This window comes from Symphalangus syndactylus, chromosome 9 (genome assembly GCF_028878055.3).
Source record: "Symphalangus syndactylus isolate Jambi chromosome 9, NHGRI_mSymSyn1-v2.1_pri, whole genome shotgun sequence".
In the NCBI taxonomy this organism is placed as follows: Eukaryota; Metazoa; Chordata; class Mammalia; order Primates; family Hylobatidae; genus Symphalangus; species Symphalangus syndactylus.
In genome coordinates this window covers 56738413-56761624 of record NC_072431.2, presented here as the reverse complement: position 1 = coordinate 56761624, position 23212 = coordinate 56738413, and the positions used below count along the sequence as shown (strand labels likewise).

The following is a 23212-nucleotide window of genomic DNA, read 5'->3' as shown; positions in this document are numbered from 1 at the left end:
TCTTCAAGTTTGGGAGTATCTAACAAAATGGAGAAATCTGTCACATACTCTCTGTCTCTGCAGTTCTGTTTCTGGGTAAATTGTTACCTGTATGTACAAGGAGACATGTATCATTCCTTACCACGTCGTTGTCATTAGCAGAAGCTCCTAAGCCATGTAAATACCTGTCAGTCAAGAAATAGATGGGTAAAATGCAGTCTCTTTACATGATGGGATATATGTATATATGTATATCTATATATAAGTGAAAAGATTTATTTCAAGAAATTGGCTTCCATGATTGTGGGGCTGACTAGTCCAAGATCTGTAGGGCAGCCTGGGAGCTGACTCTATAGCCCTTAAGCAGAATATCTTCTTCCTTAGGGAAACCTTAGTTTGTCCTTAAGGCTTTCGACTGATTAGATTACACTCACCCTGATTATTGAAGATAATCTCTTTTATTTAAAGTCAACTTTAAATAAAAGTTGTAGTGTAGCCGGGCGCGGTGGCTCACGCTTGTAATCCCAGCACTTTGGGAGGCCAAGGCGGGCGGATCACGAGGTCAGGAGATCGAGACCACGGTGAAACCCCGTCTCTACTAAAAATACAAAAAATTAGCCGGGCGTGGTGGCGGGCGCCTGTAGTCCCAGCTACTCGGAGAGGCTGAGGCAGGAGAATGGCGTGAACCCGGGAGGCGGAGGTTGCAGTGAGCCGAGATCGCGCCACTGCTCTCCAGCCTGGGTGACAGAGCGAGACTCCGTCTCAAAAAAAAAAAAAAAAAAAAAAAAAAAAAAAAAAAAAGTTGTAGTGTAGATGTTGACCATATCTACAAAATACCTTCATAGCAACACTGTGTTTAGACAACACTGTGTTAGATTAGTGGGTTGATTTGTTGTTTGAGATGGAGTTTTGTTCTTGTTGCCTAGACTGGAGTGCAATGGCATAATCTCAGCTTACCACAACCTCCGCCTCCCGGGTTCAAGTGATTTTCCTGCCTCAGCCCCCCGAGTAGCTGAGATTACAGGCATGTGCCACCACACCCAGCTTTTTTTTTTTTTTTTTTTTGTAAAGATGGGGTTTCTCCATGTTGGTCAGGCTGGTCTCGAACTCCTGACCTCAGGTGTTCTGCCCGCCTCGGCCTCCCAAAGTGCTGGGATTACAGGCATGAGCCACCGGTCCCAGCCAGTGGGTTGGTTTTATTTTGTTTTTTGAGACAAGGTCTCCCTCTGTTGCTCAGGTTGGAGTACGGTTGTGCGATGTCTCTCGCTGTAACCTCGACCTCTCTGGCTCAAGCAATTCTCCCACCTCAGCCTCTAAGTAGCTGGGACCACAAGCACACGCCATACCACCCCACCTGGCTAATTTTTTTTGTTGTTTTTGGTAGAGACGGGGTCTCACTATGTTGCCCAGACTGATCTCAACTCCTGGGCTCAAGCAGTCCTCCTGCCTCAGCCTCCCAAAGTGCTGGGATTACAGGCATGATCTCCCATGTCCAGCCTAGATTAGTGTTTAATTGACTGAATACTGTAGCTTTGCTACATGGATACTTAAACCATCATAAAGGGATACCGTGTAGAAGTTAAATAGGAAGAACCTTGGTCAGTACAGACCAAGGTGAGCAGATCTCAGAAGTATATCACTGAATAAAGAAGTAAGATGTAAGCGTGAAATGTATTATGTGATACCGTTTAAGGATTTGTGTAAGTATTTTTTAACACACAAAGCAAAATTTTATCTTGACTAAATATGTGCGTGTGTGTGAAAATATAAAATATCGGCTAGATATTTAACAGCAGTCCAAATTAGTGGCTCCCCCAGGGGAGAAAAGAAAGGGTATGAGACTTGGGATGGGGTGACTAAGGCATCCTGTCCTTTTATCTCTAGTCCTTTAGTGCTTTTTCAGCAAAGGGAACCAGTGTGACTGTTAACTGTTAGTAATTTTTTTTTCTTTTTTCTTTTTTTTTCTTTTGAGATGGAGTTTCACTTTTGTCGCCCAGGCTGGAGTGCAGAGGCGCAATCACCACAAACTCCACCTTCCACATTCAAGCGATTCTGCTGCCTCAGCCTCCTGAGTAGCTGGGATTACAGGTGCCCGCCACCATGCCCGGCTAATTTTGTATTTTTAGTAGAGACAGGGTTTCTTCATATTGGTCAGGCTGGTCTCGAACTCCTTACCTCAGGTGATCTGCCAGCTTCGGCCTCCCAAAGTGCTGGGATTATAGGTGTGAGCCACCGTGCCTAGCCAACTGTTAGTAATTCTTGTGGGGACTACAGGTGGTTGTGGATTCTACACACTCTCACAAATTTTTTTTTTTTTTTTTTTTTTTAGACGGAGTCTTGCACTGTTGCCTGGGCTAGAGTGCAGTGGGCGGATGTCGACTCACTGCAACCTCCGCCTCCCAGGTTAAAGTGATTTTCCTGCCTCAGCCTCCCAAGTAGCTGGGATTACAGGCTCTCACCACCACACCCGGCTAAGTTTTGTATTTTTAGTAGAGATGGGGTTTCACTATGTTGGCCAGGCTGGTCTCGGACTCCCGACCTCATGATCCACCCGCCTCACCCTCCCAAAGTACTGGGATTACAAGCATGAGCCACCACACCCAGCCATTTTTTTTTTCTTTTTTTTTTTTTTTTTTGAGACAAGGTCTCACTGTGTCACCCAAGCTGGAGTGCAATGGCGCAGTCTCGGCTCATTGCAACCTCCGCATCCTGGGGTCAAGTACTTCTTCTGCCTCAGCCTCCCAAGTAGCTAGGACCACAGGTACAGACTGCTACACGCAGCTAATTTTTTGAATTTTTGGTAGAGGGTTTTGCTATGTTGCTCAGGCTGGTCTTGAACCTCTGACCTCAAGCGATCCTCCCACCTTGGCCTCCCAAAGTGCTAGGATTATAGGCATTAGCCACCATGCCTGGCCAGATTCCCCTTTTTCTTTCTTCCATTTTATTTATCTTTTTTTTTTTATGGGAAAGAAACGGAGAGGGAGGGTCAGACATATTTGTTTGCCCAGGCAGAATTGCTCCACATTATGCTGTTAGATTAATTATATTCACCAAAAATCAGGAGTAAGATTACAAGAAAGCGTCTAAAAAGAAAAAAAAAAAGTACTGTAGAGACACCTACAATCTCTCATACCAAAATATGTCTGTGCTCTGACCTCATAAAATGCATTTTCATCTCACTTTTTTTCACCATTCATTTGAAGGAACTATTGAGGCCTCACGCAAAGGCAAAGGCCAGTAGGTAAACTGCCTGGAGTTGACTCCACCTCACCTCTTGCTGCTGGTAGGACCTTCAGCAGGGTTTTAAAATTCACATTTCAAAGCTTTGGTATCTTGTCTATAAAGTGGGGTTAATAACAGCCACAATGTTAGGATCAGTTGAGACAATCCATGTAAAATGTTAGATATAGAGCCGGATTCATAGTAGCCCTCTGTAAATGTTAAAATGTGCCTCAAATGGAAAAAAGTAATGACACAAATTTCTAAGGCCAGATATGGTGGCTCACACCTGTAATCCCAGCACTTTGGAAGGCTGAGGTAGGAGGATTGCTTGAGTCCAGGAGTTCAAGACCAGCCTGGGCAACATAGCAAGACCCCATCTCTACAAAAATTAGCCGGATATGGTGGTATGCGTCTGTAGTCCCACCTACTCAGGAGGCTGAGGTGGGAGGAGTGCTTGATCTCAGGAGGTCAAGGCTGCAGTAAACCATGTTCTTGCCTCTATACTCCAGCCTGGGCAACAGAGCAAGACCCTATCTCAGAATAAATAAAATGTTCTCAACTGAACAAAGCAGAAGATCATAACACCTTCAATGTCCTTTGTCCCGTACACTTCTCTAGAGGTGCTGTGTTCATGATCTCCCTTGTCCTGACGATGACACCAGGGTGGAAGAGCTGATGCCATTTAACAGGAAGTGGAGGTTCTTGGAGATACCTGTGTAAATAGGAGTGTTCCTCTGTTTGGAGACTTGACTCATATTTTAGAGCTTTTCTCTTAGAATATTAATTACTACAGTTGGTTCAGTGTGTACTGAGTATCAAGTGCTATCAAGTGCTTGCAGAGTACATGATAAGCACTCCGTAATGTTAAGCTACCTCACTGAATCCTCATGCCTCTCATGAGCTAGAAAGTATCATGATTCCTATTGTAGACAGGAAGAGACTCAGGCTTTCCAGAGGCTCGCAGAGATGATGATGTGATTTGCCCAAGAATTCAAGGCCAAATTTTCTTTCCGCCAAGTTCCCCACACCTTCCAGGCCCATTGCTATTGAGATGGCATCTTATAAGTTATAGATAATGCAAACTAATACATAATGAAAGATAGCTAATAGCTAATATAGACCAATAGGTAGCCAAAGCATTACTCATATTTGACCAACAAAAAGCATTTTTGTGGGTTTATATATTTCAATGAGTATTTCTGATCTAACTCAATACCTCAAAGAGAAACATCTCAGTTGTCTAATGTTTCTGTACTTGGCTTGTGCTCCAAATTCATGATGAGTATGAGCAGCATGACTCTTGTGACCATCTGTTAGCCCACAGGCAGCTGTCTCCTTGCCAGATTTGCTTACTAATACTGTCCCTAAAGGAAGAGCAGGTGATCGAGTATTGGTGATGTTAGTCCAGGAACAGCAGCGTCCAGCAACACTCAAGGAAGAAGGAAGCAAGATTTCCTACAAATAAAATTGATCTTGACTGGGTGTGGTGGCTCATGCCTGTAGTCCCAGCACTTTGGGAGGCCAAGGCGGCCAGATCACCTGAGGTCAGGAGCTCGAGACCAGCCTGGCCAATATGGCAAAACCCCATCTCTACTAAGAATACAAAAATTAGCTGGGCATGGTGGTGGGTGCCTGTAATCCCAACTACTCCTTAGGCACAAAAATTGCTTGAACTCAGGAGGCAGAGGTTGCAGTTAGCCGAGATCAGGCCACTGGCCACTACATTCCAGCCTGGGAGACACAGCGACACTGTGTCTCAAAAAAAAAAAACAAAAAACCCAAAATCAATCTTAACATATCCTCAGTTAACCCTTGTTACAGCTATTTTTGCTACATGACACTAGAATGTACCTTATTGGTTTGAAGATTTGTGATATCACTCGGTTAATTTGTATGAGATCGTATAGAATAAAATAATATATGAAATTTCAAGGATACATACATTACAAGCCACAGAACTGCATATTTACTTAGAGATTCTTAAATCACTTTTAATGCTTATTTATCATAAATGTTACACTTTTAGCTGAGAAAAACAAAGCACTGAAATATCAAATAATTTGTCCTTGTTCATATAGAGAACTTTTTTTTTTTTTTTTTTTTTTTTGAGACTGAGTTTCGTTCTGTCACCCAGGCTGCAGAGCAGTGGCGCCATCTCAGCTCACTGCAACCTCCACCTCCTGGATTCCAGTAATTCTCCTGCCTCAGCCTGCTGAGTAGCTGGGACTACAGGCGCCCGCCCCCACGCCCAGCTAATTTTTGTATTTTTAGTAGAGAGGGGGTTTCACCACGTTGCCCAGGTTGGTCTCAAACTCCTGACCTCAGGTGATCCGGCCGCCTCGCCTCCCAAAGTGCTGGGCTTACAGACGTGAGCCACCACACCCAGCTTCTACAGAACTACTAAAAGAAACTAAAAGAGGGCCGGGCGCGATGGCTCACGCCTTTAATCCCAGCACTTTGGGAGGCCGAGGCAGGTGGATCAGGAGGTCAGGAGATCGAGACCATCCTGGCTAACATGGTGAAACCCTATCTCTCTAAAAATACAAAAAACTAGCCAGGTGCAGTGGTGGGCACCTGTAGTCCCAGCTACTTGGGAGGCTGAGGCAGGAGAATGGCGTGAACCCGGGAGGCAGAGCTTGCAGTGAGCCGAGATAGTGCCACTGCACTCCAGCCTGAGAGACAGAGCGGGACTGCGTCTCAAAAAGAAAAAAAGAAACTAAAAGAGAAACTAATTTTTAGAAGTTTAAAGTCTGCTCAGCTTATCTGGCTAGTCATAATTGAATTAATGTATACTTTATTATAAATGTACACAGTTAATTTATGTATAGTTCCATATTGGTCGTTCTTTGAAAATGAGTTATAAAAAGCCCAAATGCTAAGGAAGTTAAAACCATCATAAGATTGCATCATTCATTTCTCATAATTATTCATAATTCATAATTATGATCTGTAACTCTACAGAGGCAGTAGAAATGCCGAGGTAAACAGGGCAGCTAGAAATCTGGTGGATAGTGTGTGCTGGTTCCAGCGGAACTGTTCTCCAACATTTTATTTAGAATAGCTAATCACTGATTTTCCAATACCGCTAAGGTTTTGCGGTAGAACCAAGCTTCTTTTTATGCGACTCAGCACAAGTAGAAGAGTGATATTACTATTAGTCTAGAATGTATTGTGCAACCATAACTATGCATGCCCTTCCCTGGATGGAAATGAAACTCATTCTGGTTAAAACCAGTTTGGCAGAGCATCCTCCTTGCCAGGCAGTAATTGATAGAGATATAGACTAAGCTATTGCTATTTTTTTTTCTTAGTGACAGTGCTGCTTGGCCCATTTATGCTTTTTCTGTTCACTTTGTTAAGATTCACTTGGTATCCTAAGCCCTTTAATTCTTAGTGCCAAACTTAAAATGGATTTGTTCGTTACTCCTGATGACTCTTAACATTGTAGGCTGTTTAACAATTCAGGTCTTCACAAGCCTTGCAGTAGCACTGACCTTTGCCTCAACTACAGCTCTTCCCCAAAATGTGGGACCCTTTCTATTCACAAGTGCACCCACAACTACTATAAAACTTTACAGATTTTGTTTTTTTTTTTTTGAGACGGAGTCTCGCTCTGTCGCCCAGGCTGGAGTGCAGTGGCACAATCTCGGCTCACTGCAAGCTCCGCTTCCCGGGTTCACGCCATTCTCCTGCCTCAGCCTCTCCGAGTAGCTGGGACTACAGGCGCCCGCCACCATGCCTGGCTAATTTTTTGTATTTTTAGTAGAGACGGGGTTTCACCGTGGTCTCGATCTCCTGACCTCGGGATCCACCCGCCTCGGCCTCCCAAAGTGCTGGGATTACAAGCGTGAGCCACCGCGCCCGGCCAACTTTACAGATTTTGGAATACAAAGGCAGCATTGCTTTTTTGTCCCTGGGTTTAAAAATAACATGTACTTCAGCTAAAATAACTAGGTGAATGGCCAAGAGCCAATATAGGAATGGATTTTCCACTGTTAAAAAGATCAAAATTGGCCAGGCGCGCTGGCTCACGCCTGTAATCCCAGCACTTTGGGAGGCCGAGGCGGGCGGATCACGAGGTCAGGAGATTGAGACCATCCTGGCTAACGTGGTGAAACCCCCTCTCTACTAAGAATACAAAAAATTAGCTGGGCATGGTGGTGGGCATCTGTAGTCTCAGCTACTCAGGAGGCTGAGGCAGGAGAATGGCGTGAACCCAGGAGGCGGAGCTTGCAGTGAGCTGAGATCGCGCCACTGCACTCCCTGGGCGACAGTTGCGAGACTCTGTCTCAAAAAAAAAAAAAAAAAAAAGCCAAAATTTCTGGGAGGAAACATTTCTGTAGCTGAACCTAAGTACAGTAATAAAGAAGTATATATGTTGAACTTTTCAAGCTTAAAAACTCAGTCTTGACTACAAACTGTAGTCTCAAATCTTTTTTTTTTTTTTTTTTTTTTTTTGAGATGGAGCCTTATTCTGTTGCCAGGCTGGAGTGCAGTGGCGCAATCTCAGCTCACTGCAACCTCCGCCTCCTGGGTTCAAGGGATTCTCTTGTCTCAGCCTCCTGAATAGCTGGGACTACAAGCGCCCGCCACCATGCCTGGCTAATTTTTGTGTTTTTAGTAGAGGTGGGGTTTCGCCATGTTGGCCAGGATGGTCTCGATCTCTTGACCTCGTGATCCACCCGCCTCGGCCTCCCAAAGTGCTGGGATTACAGGCGTGAGCCACTGCGCCCAGCCTAGTCTCAAGTCTTAGTTGAACTTTTTTTTTCCCCCTCTGGTAGAATCATTTGGATAGGGATTTGTGTATGGTGTTAACTGTGGAAGTTCTCATTAATTTGTTGTTCTTGGTATTTTAAGATGTTAGGGTTATATGTGAACATTTTAAGAATTATATCAGGAAATTGGCTGGGTGTGATGGCTCATGCCTGTAATCCCAGCACTTTGGGAGGCCGAGGCAGGTGAATCACCTGCAGTCAGGAGTTCAAAACCAGCCTGGGCAACACGGTGAAACACCATCTCTACTAAAAAAACAAAAATTAGCTGGGTGTGGTAACAGGCGCCTGTAAATCCCAGTTACTTGGGAGGCCGAGGCACAAGAGTTGCGTGAACCCGGGAGGTGGAGGTTGTAGTGAGCCGAGATGGCACCATTGCACTCCAGCCTGGGCGACAGAGCAAAACTCTGTCTCAAAAAAAAAAAAAAAAGAATTATATCAGGAAATCAAATGAGACCTTCCTCCTATTGTATTTGGAGAAGGAATATCCGCAGGAAAGAACAGATCTGGGCTTCTTTCTGTGGTGCTCATACATTATTGAGCAGGGTTAGCTCTCTGTCAGTTTTCTTATATTTTTACCTACACCCAGCCTCATAAGAATATCATACGAATTTTATTTTATTTTTCGAGACAGGGTCTCGCTTTATCGCCCAGGCTAGAGTGCAGTGTCACGATCTCACTGCTACCTCCGTCTCTTGGGTTCAAGCAGTTCTCCTACCTCAGCCTCCCGAGTAGCTGAGAATACAGGCACCCACCACCGCACCCAGCAAATTTTTGTATTTTTGGTAGAGATGGGGTTTCACCATATTGCCCAGGCTGGTCCCGAACTCCTGAGCTCAAACAACCCACCTCCCTCGGCCTCCCAGAGTGCTTGGGATTACAGGCATGAGTCACCACGCATGGCCTGTAAGAATTTTCAGTAACTTTAAAATAGTTTTATCTTTTAATTAGAAAGTAGCCATGTGCTAATGAAATTATCAGATTTTGAAAATGAGTGAAATCTCAGAGTGCTAATTGGGAAGTAAAATGGTGCAGCTGTTCTGAAAAAAAAAAGTTTGACAGTTTCTTAAAAAGTTAAACACGTGCCTACCATATGATGCAGCCATTGAACCCCCAGGTTCAATGGCTTCTCTAGGTTATCCTAGAGATACGAAAACGTAAGCTCACATAAAAACCTGTATGTGATCGCTCATAGCAGCTTTGCTTGGAATTGTCAAAACCTGGAAACAAGCCAGGTCTTCAACAAGTATGTGGATAAACAAACTGCAATATATCCATACCATGGAATGCTACTAGCCAAAAGAAAAAAAAAAGTGATAAACTACATCCAACAACTTGGAAACATCTTAAGGCATTGTGCTGGGTGAAAAGGGCAAATCTTAAAATGCCACATACGATGCGATTCCTTTTTTGTTATTTTTTTGAGACAGAGTCTCGCTCTGTCACCAGGCTAGAGTGCAGTGGTGCGATCTCAACTCAATGCAACCTCCGTCTCCTAGGTTCAAAGGATTCTCCTGCCTCAGCCTCCCAAGTAGCTGGAATTACAAGCACATGTCACCACACCCAGCTAATTCATGTATTTTTAGCAGAGGCGGGGTTTCACCATGTTGGCCAGAATGGTGTCGATCTTCTGACCTTGTGATCCACCCGCCTCGGCCTCCCATGATTCCTTTTTTTGTTTTGGTTTGTTTCTGAGATGGAGTCTCACTCTGTCACCCAGGCCGGAGTGCAATGGCACAGTCTCAGCTCACTGCAACCTCTGCCTCCCAGATTCAAGCAATTCTCCGGCCTCAGCCTCCTGAGCAGCTGGGATTACAGGCACACACCACCAGCCCGCTAATTTTTGTATTTTTTAGTAGAGACGGGGTTTCACCTTGTTGGCCAGACTGGTCTTGAACTCCTGACCTCAGGTGATCTGCCCAACTTGGCCTCCCAAAGTGCTGGGATTACAGGCGTGAGCCACCACGCCTGGCCATGATTCCTTTTATATAGCATTCTCACAATGACAGAATCATAGACTGAGCTCAGGAATTGCCAGAGGTGAGGATTGGTGAGGAGGGTGTGATTATTAAGTGGTGGCACAAAAGAGGTGTGTGTGTGTTAGTGGAACGGTTCCATATTTTGCTTGCGGTGATGGTCGTAGCAACCTACGTGTATGATAAAATTCATAGAAATGATGAAACCTGGCCAGGCGCAGTGGCTCACGCCTGTAATCCCAGCACTTTGAGAGGCCGAGGCAGGTGGATCATCTGAGGTCAGGGGTTCAAGACCAGCCTGACCAACATGGCAAAACTCCATCTCTATTAAAAATGCAAAAATTAGGCTGGCCGCGGTGGCTCACACCTGTAATCCCCAGCACTTTGGGAGGCCGAGGCAGGCGGATCACAAGGTCAGGAAATCGAGACCATCCCGGCTAACAGTGAAACCCCGTCTCTACTAAAAATACAAAAAATTAGCCAGGCGTGGTGGTGGGTGCCTGTAGTCCCTGCTACTCGGGAGGCTGAGGCAGGAGAATGGCGTGAACCCCAGAGGCGGAGCTTGCAGTGAGCCGAGATTGTGTCACTGCACTCCAGCCTGGGTGACAGAGCGAGACTCCATCTCAAAAAAAAAAAAAAAAAAAAAAAAGCCAGGTATGGTGGTGCGCACCTATAATCCCAGCTACTCAGGAGGCTGAGGCAGGAGAATTGCTTGAACCCGGGAGGCAGAGGTTGCAGTGAGCTGAGATCGTACCACTGCACTCCAACCTGGGCAACAGAGCAAGACTCTGTCTCGAAAAAAGAAATGATGAAACCCTCCCCCAAAAATGAGTGATAAAAAAATGGGAAAATCCAAATAAGGTCTGTAGTTGAGTTAATAGAACTGTAGCAGTGACAGTTTCCTGGGTTTGATAATATACTATGGTTATAGGAGATACAATTGCAGGAAGCATACCTGGGAACTCTGTGTATTATTTTTACAACTCTTATGAGTCTTAAACTATTTCAAAAAAGCCCAAAACAAAAGAATTGAGAAGAGATGACAGAAATAACAGCTGTGTACAGACCAGCCTGGACAACATAGCAAGACCCTGTCTCTAAAAAAAAAAAAAAAATTAATTACCTGGGCATGGTGGCACACACCTCCCAGCTACTCGGGAAGCTGAGACAGGAGGATCACTTGAGCACAAGAGTTTGAGGCTACAGTGTGTGGTGATCATGCCACTGCACTCCAGCCTGCACGACAGATCAAAACCCTGTCTCAGAGAAGGAGGAAGAAAGGAGGGAAGAAGGGAGGGAGGGAAGAAAAGAAAAAAAAAAGCAAAGAAAAGAAAAAGAGCAGCTGTGGCTACGTACTGAGGCTTTGCCATCTTGTAGAGAGGATCGTGGGGGAGTTGGCTGGCTCTGGGGCTTCCTGGCCACTGGTTGCGCATAGGTGCCAAGCACCTGACTGCGTCTAGTGATACCAGGTGAGCGGGCTTCCAGGCAGGCATGGGAGAGGCACCTTGTGTATTTTATTTTCTTCCGCTTGAGAACCCATTAAAATGATGGCAAAGGAATGAAAAACAATACCCAATAAATCCATAGTGCAAAAAGACCTGGAAAACATCCCTTGACAAGAGACCTAAAGAAATCTGGGGTGATAGAAAATGGACAGAGAGTGCTCAGTGACCTCAGAGAGCCTGAAGAACCTGGGGAAAGGAGTCTGGAAACTGAGCCATTCACCCTGGGGGCCCCAGAGGCTGAGGACCGGGCCGCAGAAGGTGGGGGCGGGAATCGGAGTCTGGTGCACAGGGTGGCGGAGCTCCTGGCTTCCCTTCCCTACCCCAGCCACCACCACCAGCCGCTCCCTCTGGCAGAGCAGAGATTTAACCTCAGGATAATCTGAGGTGCTCCAGACTTGGAAACAGCAGCTAAGGGTAGAGGAGGCAGAACTCTGAGCTGAAAACAGAGGAATTCCCTGAAAATCAGCTCCGAACTGTCCAGTCCCGGCCCCCTTCCTGACTGCGAAAGCTGACCATCCGATGATTGTCCCCCACCCAGTGACAGGAAATTAGAAACTTCTCAGCAGAAGCCCAGTGGCCCCTGATGACTGTAGAGTGGCCATTCACTTGGAATGAAGCCAGCAAGTCAGCCACTACCCTGTGCACACACCCACAGCTTCCAGCCGGCAGTAGTGGGCTACACGCCTAAATACAAACTGACCGTCAGGGATCACCACACGTTTGAGGAGAGTCTCTAACATGAAAGACAGGGATATCAAACAGTGAAAGGTAATCAGGAGATCATATGGGAACTGGAATAAAACACACCAAAAAATTATAATTCAGACAGGAGAAGATACTGCATCTATAAAAACAAGAACAGGAGAGTACTTTTAAAAAGAAGCAATCAAAAGGCTGGGCGCAGTGGCTCACACCTGTAATCCCAGCACTTTAGGAGGCCAGGGCGGGTGGATTGCTTGAGCTCAGGAGTTCTAGACCAGCCTGGGCAACATGACAAAACCCCATCTCTACCAAAAATACAAAAAATTAGCCAGGCATGGTGGCGCATGCCTGTGATCCCAGCTACTTGGGAGGTTGGGGCAGGAGGATCACTTGAGCCTGGGAGGCCAAGGTTGTAGTGAGCCAGGATCACACCACTGCACTCCAGCCTGGGCAACGGAGTGAAACTCCATCTCAAAAACCAAACCAAAACAAAAAGAGCAATCAAGAAACATGAACATGCTCTTAGAAATTAAGATATATCACATTAAAAAAATAGAATTGGAACATAAAGTTGAGGATATCTGTTAGAGGTATAGAATAAAACTACCAAAAGTGGAAAATCAAAAAAGATTAGAGGATAAATCCAGGATATATAAAATCTTCATCAGAGTTCCAGAAAGAATGAAGAGACAAGAAATAAAACGGGAATGATATTTGGACCTGAAGGACATAATTTTTCACATGGCTAGGGGTCCCACTGAGTGTCTAGTAAAATAAATGAAAAAACAAACGCTGGGACAGAGCATGGTGCAATTTCAGAACACAGGAATAAAGAGAAGGCTTCCAGAAATAAGCTTTAAAAAAAAGTCACATAGGAAGAAATGGCAGCTGACTTCAGCAGACCCAGATGCTAAAGACAGTGCAGTAATATCTCTCTCTTTTTTTTTTTTTTTTTTTTTTTTTTTTGAGACATATCCTCACTCTGTCACCCAAATTGGAGTGAAGTGGTGCAATCACAACTAACTGCAGCCTCAAACTCCTGGGCTCAAGTGATCCTCCCACCTCAGCTTCCCAAGTAGCTGGGACCACAGGCACAAGCCACCATCCCTGTTGTTTTTATTTATTGTAGTGATGGGAGTCTCGATATGTTGTCCAGGTTGGTCTCGAACTCCTGGGCTCAAGCGGTGATCCTCCCACTTCAGCCTTCCAAAGTTCTGGGATCACAAGCATGAGCCATCACGCCTGACCAACTGATGTCTTAAAAATTCTAGAGAAAATAGTTTCAATCTACTCTGCTCTACTCAGCAAAATAGCAAACAAACTTCAAGGTAAAGATAATTTCGGACACCTGGGGACTCAGATTTACCTCTCACGCATTAGTTCTTAGATCATTTTTGGAGTGTGATCTCCATTTTGGAGAAAGAGGAAGACGTGGACCTACCTGGCTGACGAGCTCTGCCACAGGCCACCAGGAGGGCCATGCTAGGGCAACCGTGACAGTCAAGCCACACTGAGCAAGATGGTGGAGAGTCCTTAGAGGAAGTCAAGGGAAAAACAGAACAGGAGATTAGCTGAGAGTTTTGTACATTTGAAAACTAACACTGATAGGCCTCAGCCAAGTCTAATACAGCATGGGGACAAGTTTAAGGTAGATAAACAGAAAACTAAGAAGTTTCTAATTTCCTGTCATTGGGTGGGGGACAATCATCGGGCGGAAAAAAAAGAATATTCAAAACTGTAGCAATAAATACAAGAGTGTAGTTGAAAGTGCTCTCGGGCATAAGACCAGGGCTATGGAAAGGTCAAGGCATGGGTTGTTTTTCATTGTTATCACTGTTTGATTAAAAACAAGAGTCCTCTCTCTCCTCCTGATTCATTTATTCTGAAGGGTATGTGTGTAAAGCACCTGCCTCTTTGAATGTTGGGTAGTTGTTCATTCTTTTTTGCATCTGGTCGCCTATATAAATGGAGTATGCATTTGGGGAAGGGGTTGATGAGACTTGAATGGTCTCTTTGGGGTGATTAATATTGTGAAGCTTATTGTTCCTAGACGGAACAAACACAATTGCCATGTGTTGTGAGTCGTGAAGTCTGAGTATCGTAGGAATGACTTATTGTCTGTACTTCAAAGTTACGGTATTTTAAAATTTAGACCCATGTCATAGTTGTTTGTCTTATACTTGTCCTAGCATTTGTCTTTATGACTTTCTACTGATACAGGAATAACATGTGTTAAAATGAAACTTGGACACTGGCTGCACCATGAAATCCATGAGAGGGAAACTGTGGCTTCTCATCCTTAGCTGTGTGCACAGGGTCTGGCCCACGGTAGTTACTCCACACACCTTTAGTGAATAAACCAATTAGTGGGAAAATGCCAGGGAGGCCGGGCACAGTGGATCATGCCTGTAATCCCAGCATTTTGGGAGGCCAAGGTACGCAGATAACCTGAGGTCAGGAGTTCGAGACCAGCCTGGCCAACATGGTGAAACCCCTGCCACTACTAAAAATATAAAAATTAGCTGGGTGGTGGGCTCCTGTAATCCCAGCTACTCGGGAGGCTGGGGCAGGAGAATTGCTTGAACCTGGGAGGCGGAGGTTGCAGTGAGCCGAGATCGTGCCACTGTACTCCAGCCTGGGTGACAGAGTGAGACTCTGTCTCAAAAAAAAAAAAAAAAGAAAAATGCCAGGGACACCCAGAAAGAAGTTTCCAGGCAAGCCTGTGTCCTGGGGCCATCAGCAACATGCCACCAACGCCCCCTTCCATGTCCCTCCCCGCCCACACCCCTATAATTAGGCAGAGTAAAAACAAAATATCCCAGAAATTTCTATTTGGTGGATAGAAATTCGTTGAAATCTATTCAAAACATTGCCTTTGTAATTAAGTACAGGTAGCTGATCCTGCACAGGCATTCCTTAACACTAGAATGAGAACCATTAGCAATCCACTCAAACCCAAGAGGATGCCAGGCCCACAGTCCCTGCAGGGTATGGTAGAGACATGAATGCCTGCTGTCTGTTCTGCTTATAGCAGATTCCAGGCAGCCTCTTGGGCAACTGAGAACTACCAGGGTTATGGGCATCTTGCCACCTGTGAGCCCTGTTCCATCAGGTAAGGGAATAGGTGTGCTTCATTATTTTTACATCAGCATTCATTGCTTTGTAGACTGTGCTGTTAGGCGTCCATAGCTATCCTGGGCCACACAGTGACAAAATCTGAAGATGACTCGGTTTATTGTTTATTTTATTAATTTGTGTGTTTTGTTTGTTTGGCAGAATGTTATGGAACAGTTCAATCCTGGGCTGCGAAATTTAATAAACCTGGGGAAAAATTATGAGAAAGCTGTAAATGGTAAGTCTGTTTTTCTGAATTGATTATATATAAAGCCACTCAGTAAATATTTAATTATTTTTAAATGCTTAGTATTGAATTTTTAAATGCCTTTAAGTGGTTAAAAATTGTTCACAGTTTAATCTACAGAACTTTGCAATGAGAGTACACAATGATATTAGTGTATTTGAAACAAGTCAATAGAATGAAAGCGAGGCTACTCTAAGTGATGCCTTTTAACTATAAAACCGTGCTTTCTACTTTTAAAACCAAATTCTTGGTAAACTAACAAATATAAAACATGTACATAAGACATTTATAAGTTAGGGTCCTACGGCACAGAAATTATTCTCCTTTTATGTATATAAAAGAATTTCTTGTCTTTAGATGTATCACTTTTTTCATCTTTTTTTTCCCGATGTGTCACTTTTGATAGTTACATGAGAAACAGTATTTTTAACTTGAATGAAATTAGCTGAACGTGGTGGTGTGCGCCTGTAGTCCCAGCTACTCAGGAGTGTGTGGCGGGATGATCGCTTGAGCCTGGGAGGTTGAGGCTACAGTGAGCTGTGATCATGCCACTGCACCCCAGCCTGAGCAACAGAGTAAGGGCCTGTCTCAAAAAAGAAAAATAGAAATTTTTTTTAGCCTGAATGGAGAAATAACTAAATTAAACAGTTGGACTTAGGTTCTCATTTCAAAATATATGCTTCATTTAATTAATTTTTTGCATACAAAAACAATAAACATTTTCTAAAAATACATACAAACAAAAAGATGCGTATCAAACATATTAGGAAGGTTGCACATGGGAAGTCGGGGAATAGAAATGGGGGTGGGAGTTAAAATAAATGAGAGAGGGACTTTATATGGATCAGTGATAATAACTCAATCCTCTATTTGACAAAGAAGAGGGAGAAGGAAGAGGAAGAAAAAGAAAGTGGGATAAAGGATCAGAAAGGGAGGAAAATAGAAAAAATTAGAGTATGACTCCAGGGTAGACCTGTTTTGTTGTCATTGAGTTGGTTGGTTGGTTTGTCTGTTGTATTCTTCATGTTTCGCCAAGTTGGCCAGACTGGTCTCGAACTCCTAGCCCGAAGTGATCAACCCGCCTCGCCCCCCAGAGTGCCGGGACCACAGGCGTGAGCCACCACGTCCAGCCCCCACATTGCTTCTGGCCTCCGTGGTAGACCTCCCAGACGGAGCGGCCAGGCAGAGGAGCTCCTCACTTCTACCCAGACACGGGGCGGCCGGGCAGAGGGGCTCCTCACTTCCCAGACGGAGCGGCCAGGCAGAGACGCTCCTCACTTCTTCCCAGACGATAGGTGGCCGGGCAGAGGCGCTCCTCACTTCCCAGACGATGGGTGGTCGGGCAGAGGCGCTCCCCACTTCCCAGACGATGGGTGGCCGGGCAGAGGCGCACCTCACTTCCCAGACGATGGGCGGCCGGGCAGAGGCGCTCCTCACCTCCCAGATGATGGGTGGCCGGGCAGAGGCGCTCCTCACCTCCCAGATGATGGGTGGCCGGGCAGAGGCGCTCCTCACTTCCTCCCGGACGGGGCGGCCGGGCAGAGGCGCTCCTCACTTCTTCCCGGACGGGGCGGCCGGGCAGAGGCGCTCCTCACTTCTTCCCGGACGGGGCGGCCGGGCAGAGGCGCTCCTCACTTCCTCCCGGACGGGGCGGCCGGGCAGAGGCGCTCCTCACCTCCCAGGCGATGGGAGGCCGGGCAGAGGCGCTCCTTACTTCCCAGACGATGGGTGGCCGGGCAGAGGCGCTCCTCACTTCCCAGACGGGGCGGCCGGGCAGAGGCGCTCCTCACTTCCCAGACGGGGCGGCCGGGCAGAGGCGCTCCTCACCTCCCAGACGGGGCGGCCGGGCAGAGGCGCTCCCCACCTTCCAGATGGGGCGGCGGCCGGGCAGGGGCTGCAATCCCAGCACCCTGGCAGGCCAAGGCAGGCGCCGGGGGGTAGAGGCTGTCGCGAGGCCAGACCACGCCACCGCACTCCAGCCCGGGCAACACCGAGCACTGGGTGAGCGAGACTCCATCTGTAGTCCCAGTACCTCGGGAGGCTGAGGCGGGCAGAGCACTCGGCGTCAGGAGCTGGCGACCAGCGTGGCCAAGATGGCGAACGCGTGCCTGCATCCAAAGGAGAAAAGGCAGGCAGCGGTGGCGGGCGCCGGCAGTCCCAGGCAGTCCGTGGCGCGGGCAGCAGCAAGCCGAGTAGATTGCAGCCTGGGCCAGAGAGGGAAAGAAAGAAAGAAAGAGAGAGAGAGAGAGAGAGAGAGGGAGGGAAGGAGGGAGGCTATCTGCTTCATTTAAAATTAACTTGAGTATTGGTATTGGCCTGTCTTTGTGATTAAAATGCATCAGTGATCACCTTAAAAACTTAAAAATGCTAGTAATCACCAAATTCTAACATGGTCAAGACAGTTCTTCCCCAAAATGTAGCAAGTATCACCCCAAAACACTGAGACCCCAGTTTCACCCTCTCCCACGGTTCTGCTTATGTCACCAAGTAACATAAGTAGAAATGTAGTTTCTGACAGATTTGAAGGCAGCTTCAGATCAAGTTTTACATCTTCTTCTTATCTCTTCTTTCTTTCTTTTTTTTTTTTCTTTTCAGACAGAGTCTTGCTCTGTCGCCCAGGCTGGAGTGCAGTGGAACAATCTTGGCTCACTGCAACCTCTGCCTCCTGGGCTCAAGCGATTCTTCTGCCTCAGCCTCCCAAGTAGCTGGGATTATAGGTGTGCACCATCATGCCCAGCTAATTTTTGTATTTTTAGTAGAGATAGGGTTTCACCATGTTGGCCAGGCTGGTCTCCTGACCTCAGGTAATCCACCCCCCTCAGCCTCCCAAAGTGCTAGGATTATAAACTTGAGCCACCACACCCAGCCTCTTATCTTTTTTGCCATACTGGTTGCTCCCTGTTGATATTTTGAAAATAAACCTGTGGCCTCACTCTCCCTCAGCATGAACCTGCCCCAGGAAAGGGCGTGAGCTGGCTAGACTGTGGACTCTGGGTGAGGAGGAGCACCATTGTGTGTAGTCGCTGGAAAAGTATACTGCTCATTTACTCTCTTCTGCCTTGCTGTGCTTTCGGGGATTTCAGCAGCAGGAAGTGCAGCAGGTCTGGGATTTCACTCCCTTGCCCTCCAGCGGTCCCTGTGACTTCTGCAGGTGCCCCTGTCCTCCAGAGAGCCAGAGCTGTGCACTGCTGACTCTCCCTCGAAGATTGCTTAGTCACAAGGCCACAAAGTCATTGCTTTAGATGTCCTTGTGAAGGAAACCACTGTGACCTGCATTTTCTTTCTAGCATGAGCTGCCTCTTTTTTTTTCTTTCTTTCTTTCTTTCTAGCATGAGCTGCAGAGTTTTACAAGGTGAGCCAGTGAGCTGCCTACAGCTTAGCTTCCAGCTCACAAGGCTTCTCCCCAGAGGGCTCTTGCCACTTTAGCACCTCCTGGGGAGTATATACTTCAGAAAGTATTTCCAGAATTTATGCAGGCCATCTGGTTGTGCCTCTGCTGAAGCCATTGAGAAATGTAGGTAAATGTGTAAAGTCCTTGGTGAGAATTTGGAAACAGTTGAGGCTGCCAGGTGTGCAGTCCACAGTTATGTTAGAACACAAGGCAGGCTGGGCGTGGTGGCTCGTGCCTGTAATTCCAGCACTTTGGGAGTCTGAGGCAGGAGGATAGCTTTAGCCCAGGAATTCAAGACCCCGTCACTACAAAAAAAATTTAAAAATTAGCTCAGGCCAGGCGCGGTGGCTCACGCCTGTAATCTCAGCAATTTGGGAGGCCGAGGTGGACAGATCACCTGAGGTCAGAAGTTCAAAACCAGCCTGGCCAAAATGGTAAATCCCTGTCTCTACTAAAAATACAGAATTTAGCCGGGCGTGGTGGCATGTGCCTGTGATCCCAACTGCGTGAGAGGCTGAGGCAGGAGAATCACTTGAACCTGGGAGGCAGAGGTTGCAATGAGCCAAGATCATGCCACTGCACTCCAGCCTGGGCAACAGAGTGAGACTCAGCCTCAAAAAAAAAAAAAATTAGCTGGGCATGGTGGCATGCGCCTGTGGTCCTACCTGTCAGGAGTCTGGGGTGGGAAGATTGCTTGAGTCCAGAAGTTCGAGGCTGCAATGAGCTGTGATGGTACCACTGCACTCCAGCCTAGGAGACAGAGCAAGACCCTGTCTCAAAAAAATTAAAATTAAAAAAAAAAAAAAACCCAGGTCTACAGGTGAATGGCTAGGAGCGTTGTACAGACCAGTGTCACAAGAATTTGAGTGATGTGGGTTGGTATGGCCTGGAACAGGGAGGAGGCCCTGCAGGAGCTGAGCTAGCTACCAGATGTTAGGTTTCAGCAGGCAGACACTACTGCGAGCATAAAAGATAGCAAATCGGCCGGGCGCGATGGCTCATGCCTATAATCCCAGCACACTGGGAGGCCGAAGCAGGTGGATCACGAGGTCAAGAGATTGAGACCAGCCTGGCCAACATGGTGAAACCCCGTCTCTGCAAAAGATACAAAAATTAGCCAGGCGTGATGGCGGGTGCCTGTAATCCCAGCTACTTGGGAGGCTGAGGCAGGAGAATCGCTTGAACTTGGGAGGTGGAGGTTGCAGTGAGGGGAGATCGTGCCATTGCACTCCAGCCTAGTGACAGAGCAAGACTCTGTCTCAAAAAAAAAAAAAAAAAAGCAAGTAAGCCAGGACCTGGGGTCCACACTGGCATGGGTGGCACACTGTTGGGGCGTGGGCGGGATAGGGTCAGATCACTGTGCACTTGAATGCACACGACAGAGCTCGTTATGCTGTGTCACGCTGCACACCTCGCTGCCCTCAAACTTGGTGGCTTCAGACAGCAATAGTTTCTTATTTCTCGTATAAAGGCAGGGCAGTTCTCCAGACCCTCTGGGCTCACTCCTGCACCTGCAGGCTTCTGTGGCCTGTGTGGGGCTGTGGGCTGGATGCAGCCCTGCAATGGGGTCTTTCCCCTTCAAGGAGGCCAGACTCTGTCCTCACTCAGTAGCAGTGGTGTCCTAAGAGTATAAGCCCCAGTGCCCAACACCTCTCAAGCCCCTGCGGGGAGTCATGCTTGCTGATAACCCGTGGGTCAAAGCAGGTCCCATGGCCATGCCACCTGGTAGGGGACCACATACGCTGGGAATTCTGGGAGGAGTGATTCCTGGAAGGCCGTTACTATAAAAATCTACCACGGGCTCTGGGGTGTGTGACCTTACCTCATGGGCAGTGGGAGGACACCAAAGGCTTTGAGCAGAATGTTCACCCAATGAAACCATATTTTAAGGAAAAATTATCAGGTAGAAGTACATAGATTGGTCTAGACTGATGAAGTAGTTAGCCAACCACTAAAATAGAACTACGCTAGGTATGGTGGCTCATGCCTGTAATGCCAGCACTTTGGGAGGCTGGGGTGGGAGGATTGCTTGAGCCCAGGAGTTCAGCCTGGGCAACATAGTGAGACCCTATTTCTAGAAAAAATAAAAAATGAGCTAGGTGTGGTGGCATGCACCTGTAGTCGCAGTTACTCAGGAGGCTGAGGTGGGAGGATGGCTTGAGTCCAGGAGGTGGAGGCTGCAGTGAGCTATGATCACACCACTGCACTCCAGTGTGGGCAACAGAGTGAGACCCTCTTAAGAAAAAAAAAAAAAATTCTTCTTTCCTTAAAACAATAAGTAGTAGAAAATATCTTAATGTGCTCACAAAAGGGAGGCAAAATTATGAAAGTATTATTTATCTCTTTTGGCTAAATTTTATAATTTTCAAGTTAATTTAACTTTATCATCACAGCAAAGATATTTTACAAGACCGAGAAAGGTTACATGGTTTTCAATGTAAGTCAACAATTAATGCAAAATTGTGATTTCATGTGTGGATGCAAACCAAACATTTTGCTTAAATATTGTGTAATCCTGCATGCCATTCCAGCACTAATGTGCTTTTCAGATGATCAGTACTTTACAACTTAAAATCTTCATACTGAGATGTTCCATCTTACAACTTGACAGTTTCCTGGCTACACACCTTGTTTTTAGGTGGAGTCACTTCTTTCTTAGTTCTAGCCGAGACCAAAGAATCAGCAAGCACCATAATTTAGAGCTGAGGAAGTGAAGTGCCCAGCCAGAGCTGTGTGCCTTCCTACTGACTCAACATTGACCTTGGGTATGTCCCAGAATATCTCCACTCCGCTGCCCTTAGTGCAATGGGCTGATGACATTACGGACCATGTCTCAACATTGTTGGATAGATTAAGTATATATATAAATGCTAATTGCTATTGTTCTTTTTACATTTACCCTTTAAAGTTATTCTGAGTCTTATAACAGTACAGTAGATAGAGTATTGTATTTCCTAAAGTTGGATACGTATATAGTAAAAACCATAACTTTTATATATATAAAAAATATATATATATAGATAGATAGATAGATTTTGAGACTGACTCTCACTCTGTTGCCAGGCTGGAGTGCAGTGGCCCAATCTCAGCTCACTGTAACCTCTGCCTCCCGAGTTCAAGCGATTCTCCTGCCTCAGACTCCCGAGTAGCTGGGATTACAGGCACGCGCCACCACGCCCGGCTAATTTTTGCATTTTTAGTGGAGATGGGGTTTCACCATGTTGGCCAGAATGGTCTTAATATCTTGACCTTGTGATCCTCCCGCCTCAGCCTCCCAAAGTACTGGGATCACAGGTGTGAGCCACAGCACCTGGCCATAAATTTTTAACTGTACAATAAATCCTAAAGTAGATTAATTTGCCAGAAAAAAAATACTACTGTTTTGGCTTTTCATACCTTCAGCTGGACCTGCACGTGAATTAATTCTGTGGCTCACAACTATAATCCAAACACTTTGGGAGGCTTAGGCAAGAGAATCCCTTGAGCCGAGGAGTTCAAGACCAGCCTGGGCAACAGAGTGAGACCCCTACTCTTAAAAAAAAAAAAAAATTATTATTTTTTTTTTTGAGACAGGGGCCTCACTCTGTTGCCCACGCTGGAGTACAGTGGTACAGTTGTGGCTCACTGCAGTCTTGACCTTCTGGGCTCATGCAATTCTCCCACCTCAGCTTCCTGAGTAGCTGGGACTACTGTAGGCGTGTGCCACCACCACCATGCCTGGCTAGTTTTTTTGTTTGTTTTCAAGAGATATGGGGGTCTCCTTATGTTGCCCAGGCTGGTGTAGAATTCTTGGGCTCAAGTGATCCTCCTACCTCAGCCTTGCAAAATGCTAGAAGTACAGGTGTAAGCCACTGCACCCAGCCCCTTCAATTTTTTTTTTTGTTTTAATTAGCCAGGAATGGTGGCACGTGCCTGTAGTCCCAGCTACTCGGGAGGCTGAGGCAGAAGGATCCTCTGAGCCCAGGAGGTCAAGGCTGCGGTGAGCCATGATCATGCCACTGCACTCCAGCCTGGGTGAAAGAACAAGACTCTGCCTCTAAAAAAATAAAATAAAATCCACCTTGTTAAAACAATTGCCCATTATACAATGGGGCATTGCAGCTGGTGTAGCCTCTGGGATTCCCGAGGGCTCTTTTAGCCCCAAAACTGTGTGGTCTCCAAAGCTCCAGGAGAAACTGATTTCTATGTCTGAAACCAATCTTAGAGTAAAATTCCAAATACATGCTTTTCTCTAAAATTACACTAACCAGGCTGGGTCTGTATCATACACCTTCAAAACCCTCAAACCTAGATTGTAAAGTGAA

General features: G+C 46.3%; 1 protein-coding gene across 9 annotated transcripts in view; it reads left to right on the top strand.

The window, feature by feature from the left end:
- BAIAP2L1 (BAR/IMD domain containing adaptor protein 2 like 1) overlaps window positions 1-23212 on the top strand; it is a 110303-nt gene that overhangs the window by 23650 nt on the left and 63441 nt on the right. For all 9 annotated transcript variants that reach the window (XM_055292354.2, XM_055292349.2, XM_063646165.1 and 6 more), the window contains exon 2: window positions 15433-15508. In XM_055292354.2, coding sequence (XP_055148329.1) covers window positions 15433-15508 — 76 coding nt within the window. The remainder of the gene's footprint in view (window positions 1-15432; window positions 15509-23212) is intronic.